This window comes from Perissodus microlepis, chromosome 5, assembly GCF_051167445.1.
Source record: "Perissodus microlepis isolate ML-2025 ecotype Zambia chromosome 5, ASM5116744v1, whole genome shotgun sequence".
In the NCBI taxonomy this organism is placed as follows: Eukaryota; Metazoa; Chordata; class Actinopteri; order Cichliformes; family Cichlidae; genus Perissodus; species Perissodus microlepis.
Genome location: NC_140465.1, coordinates 2714275 through 2729149, shown reverse-complemented (window position 1 = coordinate 2729149; position 14875 = coordinate 2714275). Strand labels below are relative to the sequence as shown.

The 14875-nt window shown below is 40.2% G+C and overlaps 1 protein-coding gene across 1 annotated transcript; it reads left to right on the top strand.

The window, feature by feature from the left end:
* The first annotated feature begins 4625 nt into the window (after positions 1-4625).
* LOC146386380 (transcriptional repressor scratch 1-like) lies at positions 4626-8140 on the top strand. Its single transcript, XM_084927384.1, has 2 exons — positions 4626-5251; positions 6816-8140. Exons 1-2 carry the CDS (start codon positions 5080-5082, stop codon positions 7625-7627), a joined length of 984 nt encoding a protein of 327 aa, XP_084783510.1. The 5' UTR covers positions 4626-5079; the 3' UTR covers positions 7628-8140.
* The last annotated feature ends 6735 nt before the right edge of the window (positions 8141-14875 follow it).

Genomic DNA, 14875 nt, shown 5'->3' with positions numbered 1-14875 from the left:
AATCAGAATTTGACCCAAGAACAACTGAGCTGTTGGGTTTTTAGAGTACAGCACATTTAGTAATTGAATCGTGTCAGAAGCATTTCTTAAAAGCAGAATGAAGTGACTCAGTAACAAGACCAATACCGATCTCATGCAAGTTCAGAGATGAAGTCAGGACGTGGATCGCTTAGCTTTGCTTTCCTTTTCTTGAGTTTTGTTTTGATGTTTTGAGGCACACATCCAAAACTCTGAGAGGGAGAAGACAATGTCAGGTCCGAATGGTACAACCGAGAGCCAGGGCTTCACTAACTAGGCAGTTCAACGATGAATAAATGGACGAATGATGAATGAAAGCTCTGGAGCTCAGATAAAAACAAATGATAACAGAAAGGGAGAGAGAAGCCAGGTTGGAGAGACAGAAAGAAAACAAAGAGAGACAACATCAGTGAGCAGGCGACATGGTTTTTATAGTTATTATATTTCATCTAAGGACTTTGTTTGAAAGGGGTCATGAGAAGAACAAGAAAAGGTAGGAGGAATGCAGTGGTGCAGTAGTCTAGTGATGTGTTTGCCTGAAATCTTCAACAACACACCTGCATGATGATCTGCAGGAGAAGCTACACAGTCTTGGCTGATTAGCTTGCGTGTCGTCTGATGCAGACAGGATGTCATAAAACACGTTATGAGATAGTGGAAGCATGCCAAGAGAGTGAGATTCATGAGAATGTAAAAACAAAACAAAAGGTCAGGTTTCCAAGTAATCATGCAATCCACTGGGGCCCTGTCTGAGCTTGAGACATCGTTTACTGTTTTTTTTCTACCTTTCCTTAAATGTAATTAACAAGAAGTCGGAATCATATAAAACACATCATATAAAGGCAAAAGAAAATCTTCTTCTCATTATGATTACATGTATACATGAACGTGATCTTTTAAAAAAATCTCTTATAGTAGCATCATGTATATCAGGCACATCATCATATCTGTATTCACCATATTTCCCCGTTATCATGCTAGCTTTCCCATTTCACACAGCATCTGTAGCTCACGCTTGTCCTCTCCCTAGAGACTCTGATATCAGCCAGAGTAGAGGCCAGTGGCATATGTGATTGATGACCCAGAGAATCTAAAAGAGAGATGGACAGATTCCTTTTATCAGGTCTGAGATCTGACTAGATTAAAACGCAGTTCTACATCACCTCCTCCCCCTTTTTGGCATTCCCTTAGCATCCACAATCCATCCCTTGTCAGTCACCTCACTTGATGACTGAAAGTTTGTCCCATCCCCTTCTCTGACCTCTCATCATGCCTCTCTGCTCAAAGGGAAGGGGTGTGCATATGGCAGATTGTGCAAGACTTTAAACAGTCACTTCCAATTGAGTTGAGGTCTGCAAGACAAATCTCATAGGAGCATTCCTCACACCATTTGTACAAAGCCGCCTGGTTAAAGGGGGAAAAAAAGCATGAAATATGTTGAAACATGAATCACAAGTCACCCTCTGCAGCTCCCAATTTTTTCACAATCAACCTGTGAAAAAAATGTGCAGATTGAAGAAGGGAAAATCTTGTGTGCTGATTAAAAGAAAAGAGACAATCACCCTCATTCACGGGCATGCAGCTGCCTCATTGTCAGATGGCAGAGTGGGAGATTTTTGTAGAGGTGCTGAAAAGACGCCTCAGTGAAAAGGACCTGTGTTTGTTTTTCAGATGCCTCTATAATGACTATATGTGATTAACACAAATTATCTCACTTATCGCAGCTCAACAGGCTTTCATAGACAATCTCTGGGTGCATTCTCCACAGTGCTGCTTAACATGCATTTAATCAGACTCAGCAATGACCGGATCGCTCATACTCAGTTTTAGATTGTCATTCAAAAGAATACAGAATTATGGAGTCACAGAATATACATCTTAAAACATCATGTGTTCATGTGGTCTGTTCATGTGACCCACACAGCTAAAAATAGGTCCAACATAGACTGTAAAAAGAGACTGGACATTACCGTTTCCCATATTTTCCACCTTGTTGTTGATTTTTTTTTTTAAATAGCTTGTAATTGTTCTGACTAATGAGACTGATGGTCCTCCAGTTTAAACCAGGAAAAAGACAAAAAGGTTTAAAAAGCAGTGTACTTCCTGGAAAAATTTAATTTTTAGTGTGTTTTAGTAAAACTGAATGCTGAAACAAACAGCACCCAGCTGTCACACAAAGATGCTGTTATATAATTTGCACAGTCTTAGGTTTTGTTCTTCCATCTGGCAGACACAAGGTTGCAATCAAAAACATTACAAAAGGATAAATGCTATTTAACACGCCACAGTTAAATCCTCCTTTCGCGTAGCTTGATTTGACTCGGCATGCCCCTTAACATCAGTATTTTATATTAAAGAATCTCAAAATGCAGCAGCACAACTCTTATCAGTCAAATAAATTAATAAATAAACAGAGAATATTTATACTTGTCATACTAACAAACCACCCTGCTCGATCACAGACTTGTCTCATCTTTTTACTCTTGACAGTCATATCATTACAGCAGTTATTATAACATTAAGATTATTGTAGCAGTGAAATATGCAATGATCTTTTTCATTTAGCTAGATGTGTCGCTTTTCCATTGAAGGTGGCAAAACTCACCATTGTCCGTCACTCGTGTTTTTAACAGTTTCTATACAACCCTGCAGTTCTTCAGCACAGAGGAGTAAGATGCACACACTTGTTGGTAGGGCACATTCATTTGTATCCTGGACTTTTCATTCAATTTGTTGGCAATAATATGAAAATATATAATATAAAATAATGTATTAGCACCACTGAGAGTCTGTTCTTTAGCCTGGACCACAGAGAATTTCTAAACATGCCATTATATGAGGTCCCAATTCCAAATCCTTTCCAATCAACATCTGTTAGTGAGTTTATAGATTTTGTTTTTAATCATCCAATCACACTGAACCTGCAGAGCCATCTGTGAGGTGAGCCAACCAGCTTGCGTTTAAGCTGCTGCTGTCTCTCTGGACCAACCGCAATGTGACCCTGTGACCCCTGCAGGCACAGAGAGGTCAACAAGTCACAGACGACAGTCCGGAACTCACTGTGGGGGCCTTTTTTATCCTGATGAGGGTTGCATGGTTATAGAGTGCTTGTCGGTCTTCAGAGAAATGTAAAACTGCCCTAGAGAAAACAGGATGGAGATGAAAAAAATATGTTTTGTTCTGCAGCTGAAAGAAAAAGAAAACAGACGAACGCGCTCGGACAGGAGGTCAGTGAGTGCAAAATCTCTGTCAAACATGGGAAAATTTTTATCTGCTGAATGACTATGAAACTACATTAGATTAACTTCAAATGCTGTCATCTAATGTGTGGGTGAAGCACCATTTCTTTCCCTCTCTTCATATGTACTGGGGCATTATTGTGGAACGCTGGGACACATAAAGTGTCTATTGTGTTGTATATGGTATATATTGTAGTATATATATATATTATATATGAAAACGTGTATATATTATACCATGATGTAAACATTTGCACATTTTAACAAACAGAAGAGTTATGGTTCGAGCCAGCCTCAAGTGGACATTAGAGGAACTGATGTAGAGGACATAAGCCATAATGTACTCAGAGTGTAGCCCTGATAAATGGGGTTGCGTAAGGAACGGCATCCAAAATAAAATCTATGCCAAATCAAGCATGTGGATCATAAAGATTGAGATTTTCATAACGTATCGGTTGGGGCCCACATTAGCAATGACCGCCTCCAGTGCTGCTGACCAAAAGTCAGAAGAGTGGAGGTGAGAGCAGTGACTTTAAATGTTGGGACTATGATGGGTTAAGGGAGAGAGCTGGCTGATATGGTGAAGAGAAGGAAGGTTTTTGTTGTGTGTGTGAGACACAATAACAGAATGATCACAGCAAGAGTGAACGGGAAGATTTTCAAGATTTTAGTGAGAGCTGCTAGGATGTATGGTTTAAAGATGGTGGCACTGACACAAAGACATAAAGCGGAGCCGGAGGTGGTGGGGCTGAAGATGTTAAGGTGTTCCCTGGGAGTGACCAGGATGGACAAGATCAGAAATCGATACATATCAGAGGGACAGCTCAGATTGGGAGCATTAGAGACAAAAATATAAAGACACAAGGTTGAGTTGCAGAAGCAAGATGAAGGACATTTTGGTCAAAAGTAGAATATGATGGAAGACAACGGGGAGAATTCATGCATGTGGTGAAGGGGGGCATGCAGAGGTGCAGGTGTGTGACCCTTAAAGGGAGCAGCTATATATATATATATATATATATATATATATATATATATATATATATATAAGAGCCATTTTGATGCTAGGAGCATGTCACTCCAGTTTAACATTTCAGTAACGAGCCGGATATGCGGATGCTGTTGTTGGTAGGTTGGGTGAAATATGTTTGAGGCAGTATGAATTGTGTTAGCTACTTCATTGAAAGACAATGGAGGACAAGATGTTGTGTGTAGTGTCACCCACGTGCTTCTGCATCACTATTGTCTGCCCTTCTTCAGACAGAGACAGAGGGGAGAAACGAGGGGGATGTGGGTGGGAAGACGAGGAGGTGGTGGTTGACTGCTGTGAGTGTGTATGTGCATGTGTGTGAGTGCGCTTGCAGGGAAAAGCACAGACGGCTCGTGGTAATTTGACGTGTGTCCCTTGGGATGTTTGATGGATTAATGCTAAGCAGCTCCCTCTTCCAAAGCACCACCTGATCTTTGGGGCTCATGGCCCATGTATAAAAGACTGCAGTAGTGCTGAGCTCAGCTAGTCCAGACATCTCTCTCTCTCTCTCTGTGTATGTGTGTGTGTGTGTGTGTGCCTCTGTCTCACCCTCACCACTTTCTGTTTTCCTCTCCATCCACTCTGTGCTATGCTCTGTCTTTGCTGCTCTTTTCTCTTTCTCTTTTGGCGTTGAATAATTTCCAAAAAGATTTTTTTCCAGCATCCTCAGCTGATTGGCCTTTCCAAGAAGGCCACCTGGAAGCATAGTTTTTCTTATTTTTCCTGTTCAACTGCGTGTTTGCTTTTTATTCTAGGAGGTTTAGATCACTTTTTCATCAGGGGAAAATAAAAATGCCACGCTCCTTTTTGGTGAAACTGCCAAAGATTCACGATTTCTCCTCTTCCAACCACTACTATCATCATCAACATCAGCAGCAGGAGCAGCACTGGGATGACTCTTACACCGTGACACATGCCATCACTGAGTCATCCACCAACTTGGCCGTGCATCTGAGTGAAAACAGTGAGTAAATGTCTCTCTGAGTTGCGTTTTCTACTTTGCTGTGTAGGTTGTAGACTGATTTGTCTGCACAAAGTGTTTCACATGGTTTTCCTCACAAGGAGGAAGAGGCAAAAAATTATTCCTCAAACAAATAATAAACAGGGATTTATACACAAAGGGGCTACGTCGTGCTTCCTATATAATCACTTTTGGAAACCCCCAAAACCCTACAGCCAGTGCTCACCCACCTACTTCATATGGCTCTGGACTTTTGTTTTCTAACTCGGCAGATGCTAAATAGTATTCAGGTCATGCTGGCTAAATCGGCTTAATACTCAGACCAGATCACACAGCAGCCTTTGGCTTTAATACTATTGTGTACGTGAATGATGAGCCGTGCACGCGCGGAGACACTGATGCAGACATTTCTCAGGTCCAACAAGAAAATAAAGATAAAAACTCAGACGAAAGCAGATAGCCACGTGGGATTGTCGTGTCCTTAGATGGTGCCGTTGCCCTTGACTCTCCTCTTATCACCCCTCCCCCCCACCTGCCCATTCATCTCTCCATCTCTCTCCATCTGATCCTGCAGGATGTTGGATAGCCAGAGGGAGTAGGATTGCAGCAACACAATCCATATGTGGAGCAGTGAGAGGTTATGGAACAGGGCTTTTAGAGGATGGGTATTGACTGGAAAATAGAGAGTGCTGCAGGTAATTCAATAAAGTGAAACTTGAGCTGTGCACTGGCAGAGGAGATTTTCACCTGTGGGATTTCTACAGAGGCTGGGTGTGAGAACAATATGATGTGTGTTTAGATTTAAGAAATAAAAAAGTATTCTTTGAGTGGATTTACCCCCTCCCCCCTTTTCACCCACAACCAACATCACATGTCTTGTGTTAGAGTTGAATAATTTGTCCTCAGATTTAGGATGCCAGCTGTCTGCTTCCCTTTGTGTTCCATTTTGTGTGTGTGTGTGTGGCAATATACCACTGACTGCTGCTAAGATCAGAACCCCCACCATACCCACAAAACACTCTCCAACCCTCCCTTCCCTCTTTGCCAAATTGCAGACCCCCACCTGTCACTCAGTCTCCCCATTACCATACTCATGAACACTCTCACAAACATCACAGATGGGGAATGATCTGATTAAAACGATTTAGTGATTGAGGGGATTCACTGCATAGATGCTCTGTTTTGATCATCCCTCCCCACCCGTTCCTTCTTCCAAAACACATTTAGACAGATTGCTGCTGCTGCAGCTGCAGCACTCTGACAAGAAGGTCCAGGCTGGCTTGCACTATACGTGCCTGACTCTTGATTCAGAGTCAGCACATTGTGTTTTCATTTATTTAACTTTGTGATTGCTCTCAATGGAGCCACTGAGAATATCGACTGAATCAGAAAGGTGCATCACAGATATAATATAATATAATAATATTTCAGTCTTAGAGCTTGCTAAAGCTGGCACTTACAAATAGTTTCCTGAATAGATTTCATATTGAGGTTGGGGTAAGAAGGCACTTTTCTTTTCCATGTAGTAATTCTAGAGTCTATATTAAATATGTATTTTCTTTCCCAGGGTACATCCAGGATTACATCATCCCGTCAGTGTTTAAGCGCACAAAGGAGTCAAGTCATGAGCAGACTGGGCTCACAGCAGGGCCCCTGTACTCCCCAGGGGGCAGCAGCGGGGAAGAGTTCTCTGACCACGACATGGAAGATCCGGACAGCCCCGTTTCTAGCACCACAGTTGAGTCGGACGGCAGTAGCCCTGAAACGGAGGCGTGCACAATCAGTGGCTTTCTCATCTCTGATGGTCGCTCGCGCCGGAGGCCTAAACAGAGATGTTCTCACATGGAAGGGAGCCATTTGGACAGCAGCGAGGGAAGCAGCTCAACAGATTGCAGCCCCGCCAAAGGGAAATCCAAAGGACGTCACGTGTGCAGCGAGTGTGGCAAGTCGTACGCCACATCCTCCAATCTGAGTAGGCACAAGCAGACTCACCGAAGTCTGGACAGTCAGCAGGCCAGGAAATGTCCTACCTGCCACAAAGTTTATGTGTCTATGCCGGCTCTGGCCATGCACATGCTGACCCATGACATGAAGCACGAGTGCAAGGTGTGTGGCAAAGCTTTCAGCCGGCCTTGGCTCCTGCAGGGTCACATGAGGTCTCACACTGGGGAGAAACCGTTTGCCTGCGCTCACTGTGGCAAAGCCTTTGCTGACCGCTCCAATCTGCGTGCCCACATGCAGACGCACTCAGCTTTCAAACACTACTCCTGCAAACGTTGTCGTAAAAGCTTCGCGCTCAAATCCTACCTGAACAAGCATTACGAGTCGGCCTGCTTCAAAGGGCAGTCAACAGAGGGTGACTGCAGCTCTGAGGACTGAAAGGAAAATCCTTTCTTCTTTATATGTTTTTTTTCTAGTTCAAATATCTAAGTTAGACGACGGCTTGTGACTTCTCAGACTTTTCAAATGCATGTATCAAAATCCTGCCTTTTGACATAAGCAATAACCTCACAGTAAATTCTTCAGGAAACATGTAGAAAATTTCATAAAAAATCTCAGTGTTGATTACAAATGCAAAATATTTTATATTCTTTTTATAAATTGCAATAATTTACACATCACTATCATTTGATATATCACCAAGCTATTAATTTATCTCAGATGGCTTGGTTACTTGCATAATGTATTTGCATATTTATTAACTTATTTAACTATTTATTTGCCAATTTGAAGATTATTTATTTATTATGGGTTAATGTATTTGTCAATTTAACATGTTTAAGAAGCCAGGTGCTGGATTTGATGAGAACAAAAGCCAAAGTATACTCTGATATAGTATATTTGCCTGTCTGATCGATTTGGTGATGACAATAAAAACCAGTGAGTAACTTCCCTTTGCTCATGTCTGTGGGTATATGCAAATACAAAACATGTGTTATGGCGAATGGGATGAGCCGTGTGGAGGAATTAAATGAGGATCCAAGCGCAGGCACTCATGGAGGTGTGAGGGAGAGTTATTGTAACAATAAAACACAAGGTGAAAATGGCAAACAGAACTAAAGATAATCTGAACTGGGAAAAACTAAACTACTAAACATGAACACGAACAAGGGTGAGCGGAGGAACATGAAGTTAGAGAGCAGGGAGACCAAACGGATGAAACTGATTTACAGACAGACCAGCGACTAGTACACAAGCAGACACGACTTAAATACACACAGAAGAACACAGGGAGATTACACACAGGTGGTGAACACAGCTGGAAGTAATTGACAAGATGAGACAGGGGAAGCAAAACTGAATACACTCACATGAGACACGGACCTACACAATAAAACAGGAAACAAGAACCACTTCACAAGGACGCTGACTTGACACTGAACTAAACCTACATTAAACACAAGAACACAAAACCTGAGAACAAAACCCTAAACCAGAATAAACTGAAACATAGAATATAATATTCAAAACAGGATAACTAAAGAATCAGAACATCGACCATTATACAGATAAATACCAAAATACAAGAAACCGACAATGCTGTGTCAAATGACTCAGAACCGTGACAACATGTTCATTTGAACTCTGCAGGTCCAACATTGTGCCATCTAACAGTATACCTGCTTAATCATTTTCAATAATTGTTACATCTACTCAGTTCAAATAGAGTGATAGTCAGATCATAAAGTGCCAAAGAGTCTGTTGTCATATCAGTTAGTGAAGTAAGTTTACCCACAGGCTGGAGAACCTTGCAGTATGCAAGGTTCCAGGCACAGTACAGCAGTCAGTTCAATTCAATTCAATTTATACAGCACCCAATTTCAACAACAGTTGCCTCTGTGCACTTTATATTGCGTGGTAAAGACCCTACAATAATACAGAGTAAGATAACTCCCTAAGAGCAAGCACTTGGCATCAATGGGGAGGAAAAAACTCCCTTAGAGCCTAAGCCTATTGCTGAGTATTCAGGGTCACCTGATCTAGCCCTAACTATATTCTTTGTCAAAAAGGAAAGCTTTAAGCATAACTTTAAAAGCAGAAGAGGGCCTGAAAGCTGAAAGCCTCCCATTCTACCTTTAAAATACCCTAGTAAAACACAAGTAAGCCTGCAGTCTCAGAATGAAGTGCTCTATTGGGATGATATGGTACTATCACATCATTAAGATAAGATGGGGCCTGATTATTTAAGACCCTGTATGTGAGGAGAAGGATTTTAAATTAAATTCTGGATTTAACAGGGAGCCAATGAAGGGAAGCGAGTATGAGAGAAATCTGCTCTCTATTTCTAATCCCTGTGAGTACTCTTTGCAGCATTTTGGCTCAACTGAAGGCCTTTCAGGTAATTCTTGGGACAGTGTTAATGGAGGCCAAGGTAATGCCATCCAAATTAAGTATAAAATTAAAAGTCATCCAGCTCTTTGTGTCTTTAAGACATTTCTAAAGTTTAACTTATTGGTGTCTGACATCTGGCTTCACAGATAGATAAAGCTAGGTATCAGTTGTATAGCAGTGAAAAAAAAAGTATGCTATGCCTTCTGATATTAAGGGAAGCGTGTATAATGTAAACAGAACTGGTCCTAGCACTGAACCCTGTGGAACTCCATAATTGACCTCAGTGTGTGAAGAGGACTCTCCATTTACATGTACAAATTGGAGTCTATTAGATAGATATGATACAAACCACTGCAGTGCAGTACCTGTAATACCTGCAGCTGGATCAAGTGATGGCTTTTTTAAAAGTAATGTTTTAACTACTGCCACGTAAGTAGCCCAGTAATAGAGATAGATTAATGATTAATTAAGTCTGATTAACTAATGATAGGACATCTTTGAGGAGACTTATAGGAATGGGGTCTAATGAACACGTTGAAGGCTTTTTCACTGAATTTAACTCTGAGAGAAAGAGTTGAAATAAATATCAGTGGTACAGAAAGTAGCTATATATTGATTGTTTGTGAGTATTTCTTTCTAATGGTTAAAAGTCATTACGGGTTAAAATTAAAGGAACGTTTTGTTCAACAGAGCTTCTACTCTTTGTCAGCCTTGCTACGGTGCTGAAAAGACCCCCCCCCCCCCAAAAAAAAAAAAAAAAAAAAAAGCTAAAAAAAAAGCCATGTAATACATAAATAAGCATGTTTAAGTGTAATAATAAATAATACTTACTCTTTACCTGGCACTGGTAAACAGATTTATTTCTTGACCATTAGAAATGGAACTGTAATCCTGACATTTAATGTTTCCTAATTCTAAACTTCCTGACAAACAGAACCAGTTATTTTTCATGTGGACCCTTTTGACACATTACATAAAGAATATCTCATAGTTGCAGTTGAACTAAGAAGTGATTTTGCACATTAAAAATTTGTTCATGTCACATTTTATAAAGAATATAGAAATAAGTAACAGAAATATGTCTTGTCTTCCAACCACTCGCATTTATTCTGCTGTCTCTGATCGACTCACACAGGTTAATAATTTCTCGGTCTGAACATCTGCTGCTGGTTTAGTCGGATCTTTGTGGCTTATGTCCTTTAGATGATGTGATCCCTGAGAGACAGCATACATAAACCTAAAAAGAAAATGACAATTTCAGAGTTGTTCTTCTTCTAATGACCAGCAGAGGGAGGAAAAACACATAAACACTACACAGCCACATGCTGGGCTCCACACTGATGGAAGTGTTAGGCCTGTATGGTTATCATGAGGATTAAGAGCTGCATTTAGGAATGAACAATGTTTGTCAGAAGTGCCCATGATGATGTGTACTATTTACCCTTCCTTCATAGATCATACAGCAAAACACTGCAGTATGGTCACAGGATGTGCTCTGGGTCAGGTGTCGTGAGAACTGGGCTCTTGGTTTAGACGAGACAGAGCTGTCCTGGGGCCGCCAACTTCCCAAGGGAAATGCAAGTATGTATCTCAGTAGACCACAGACTCGAGATGGCTATTATGAGACCTGATGGCTACTATTTAAAACGCATATTCAAGTTATTTATGTATATATGTTTAAACACAGACCACATACCCATATAGACATCCATATCAACTGGTGAATTTATAAAGCAACAAAATTTCAAAATTCCAATTCCAAATTTAAAACTGGAAAAAAAAAAAGAATTTTGCTCTATAATTTGTCATTTATAAGCCACGACCGGGCAAAATAATGAATCTTACATCATGGCCATGTACATCAACGCCCATGTATGAAAAATATTTCTTTTCACACTGAAAGATTTGACTTTCCCTTCTTGGCTTCATGACATTTTGAATGTTTTGGATTTGGATGGCTTGCTGGCCTTATTTATATAGAAAGCAAAATGATTGACACAATGGAAAAACTCACTGCAAACAAATCTAGCAAAATAAAAATATTTCTCATTTAACTGTGAGTCATGGTGTACAGTGGTGAGCACTGTTTACTTGCAAAAAGAAAGCTCCTGGTTAAAATCCTGACCCCATTTGTGTATAGCTTGCATGTCCCCCCACAGTTCAAAGATAAGCACTTTAGGTTAATTTGTGTGGTTTAAAAGTGGCTGATAAGAGCTAGATGAAGTGTACTGAGTGAAGTGTTGTGTGGTGAAAATCTAAAGCTTTTATATGGTCAGTAAGAAAAGTGCTCTATAAATGCAAGTACATTGCCCTGTAGTTTTTTTTTTTTTAGTCTTGGAACAAGACTATGTGCAGTACATGTTGGTAAACATAAGAATGCATTCCACTGCAGACAAAGGAGTAGAGCACCACTGCAGGTCAGAACTGCTTGCCAATCAACATGGAAGATATGACCACTGTGTCCTAGCAGGTGACTGACCTCAAGGCCAAAACAGCTCTTTTCATAGCCCCCTTTGTCAGATCTGAAGCCATATCACTTACATCATGTACTATAAGACAAGGTTTAATAGCCAACTTTTAGATTACTCTGGTGCGATAAACTCTGGTGACCCGTGGAAGCCTTTGCTCAGAGGTCCCAAGTGGCTTTGGAGGAAACCAGCTGGGCTGGAGCTCAGCATGGTATTGCAGCCACCAGTGAGATTCTCCACAAGAATCACTGCGTGTGAGTCAAATTCCTGTATGGCAAGGGGTTGATTTGATGTTCTGCCTATTTAGGATCCTTGAGGGATCCCATGGGAAATGATGACACTCCTAGTTCTTCTTCTCTCAAGTTCAAGGAAAAACTACTTCTTTACACATTAGTCTGATGGTACTGGAACTCGGGACCAATTTCTAACAATGATGTCATCTTCAAAACAAGAGGTGAGCAAAATGCATCTGCTTATATTTGTTGAACTTTTACTGACTCACCTCCACACCTGTCTTGCTTGCTCAAACTGTCACGAGGCATGTAAAAAAGTCAGAGAGAAAAGAGGGGAAATGTGAGTGTGAAAGTGGAGTCGTTGGAGGAGGATGACCTGTGTCTTATCTGGAGGTCACACCAAAGGTCAAATGAAAGATAATCCTGTTGCTTCCATACTGGGAGAGAGGGTTTACAGTAGCCTTTGTTTGCATGAGAAGTGCTCACTATTTTATCCAAGGAGACAGCTGGATGATGAATATATTACTTAGTCACTGTCTGGATTAACTGATGGTTTCAACAGCTACATTAGTCAGTACTGTGATGATAAAGAATACAGAATTCTTTAAGCTGTTAACATCCACATTCCCAGAGACCTGTTTGTTATTTGCAGGGGGTCAGTGTTATTATATAGCACACCAAAAATGGAGATCTCATAGCACTAGAAGAGAGTTGTTGCATTATTTGACTAAAAAGGTTTCTCCCTGTTTCTGACTGAACCGTAGACACTAGTAGTAAACCACAGAATTACCATAAGAGCAGAAGTAGTAGATGTTCTTGTCTGCAGGATTGATCCCTTTTTAAACACTGTTTTGCTTTAAGTTCCAAATGTTACCAGTCAGGATCCAATTTGAGTTCTACTGTAAGGAATTTTACATGTTGATCACCCAAATAGAAAATGGTGTTTGCCCAGGTGATGGTTTACAAAGCAGGGACCTTACAGTTCTGCCTAGATGTTCTGTGTGTTTGAAAGCCTGAAACTCTAAGCGAAACCACAACATCAGATCCAAGTGTTCAGAAATGAACTTTAGAATCTGTCAAAATGTACAGTGTTCATTTTTTTAGGAGCGTGGCAATGGTGCGAAGTCATTGCTTAGCCAAAACTTTATTTGTTCAATATGTCATCATTGAGTGTTGTAGATTTTGCTTGTTTATGCAAAAACTGAAAACTGAAAAGTGCATAAAGTAATCTGCAGCCAGTCTTAAATGGCAGCCATATTCTAAAAAGTCTAAAAATATTTAATTGCTTTTGCAACCTCGGTCTCCGTTTTAACACTCGTTTCAAATTTCAAATAGGAATTTAAAAACAGAGCAATCCTTTACATCAGTGGTTTGTATTGAGGGCTGGGTCTTTGGATGCAAGCAAAGTGACAGTGTGGTGGAAAATCATATGTCTGTGAGCATGTTTGCCAAAAAATATTAAGGTTTCCTTTTCCATTTTGAACTCATAGCAGACAGTTCAAACTTTGTGGAATTGCAATTTATTTGAGGTTATTCTCAGGTTTAATTATCTGCATATATTTCAAAGTCTTATTCAGCTATTTAAGGGAAAATTTGCACTTACATAATTATTCTGTACATACGATACAAAAGAAAATAAAGATAACAATTGAAATGTTAAGTTAAAGTACAATGATCAAAACTAGATATTTCTTTTGATTTATGACAAAATATTGATTTTAGTGTACTGCTACTCACATCTGTTCTATCATGTTAAAGATGAAATTTAGTTCAATATTGTGTATTACAAGCAGCTGCTCTACGTTTTCACATCAAAAAAATAAAAAAACCCAACACAATTTGGGCAGTTCTGATGATTGTTGATATGTGAGAGACAAGACAGACATTTGGTTTCTGTGCAAATGCAACATTATTAGAACAATGACTTCAGAAGATCACTGTTATTGCTTTGGAGCTCTTCCAGGTTCACAGTAGTTCTTTATAAAGACACTGGAGATGCTCTTTTCATGAACATTAAACTCCAGTAAAAGCTGTTGCTGTGGCTCCTCCATACTCTTAACCTTCTGCCACCCCTACCAGTCTCTGCTGTATTCCCTTTAATAAAGCACAAACACATGCATACAAAAGCACAAGCACACATAAATGTCCCTTTGCAGCAGGTTGCAGCTGGCTGAGCAGGCTCTTCTCCCTCCAGTGCAGCTGTTTCCGATGAGTCAAGGTATCTGACTGCAGTTTTTCCCAGCAGATTCCCTCACAGGAGACACCACAGCGTTAATGCCGACAGATCTTGTTCTCTCGTCACTCCACTTTATTTACTGCTTGGAAAACCTGAATTGCTTTTATTTTTATTTAAATGTGTAAACTATATTTAAAATAAAATAACACTTTCCTGTTGGTGTATATTTATGATGGGAACAGTCAAGGTATAATGCTTGCTTCCTTTGTTTGATAAAAACAGAAGAAACTGACAAATAAGTGCTTAAGTATGTCTTTTTCATTCATCATGTCATACCATTTCAGAATGTTGACATCAATTCTTAAAGCATCACTGAATATTTCTTGTCTGGTATGCTGATGTTATTAATGTGGGAAAA

Bases quoted from the DNA above. Each gene is read 5' to 3' on its own strand.
- LOC146386380 (XM_084927384.1), top strand. From the start codon at position 5,080: ATGCCACGCTCCTTTTTGGTGAAACTGCCAAAGATTCACGATTTCTCC. The intron at 5,252-6,815 runs GTGAGTAAATGT...TTTCTTTCCCAG, and splicing joins CGTGCATCTGAGTGAAAACA to GGTACATCCAGGATTACATC.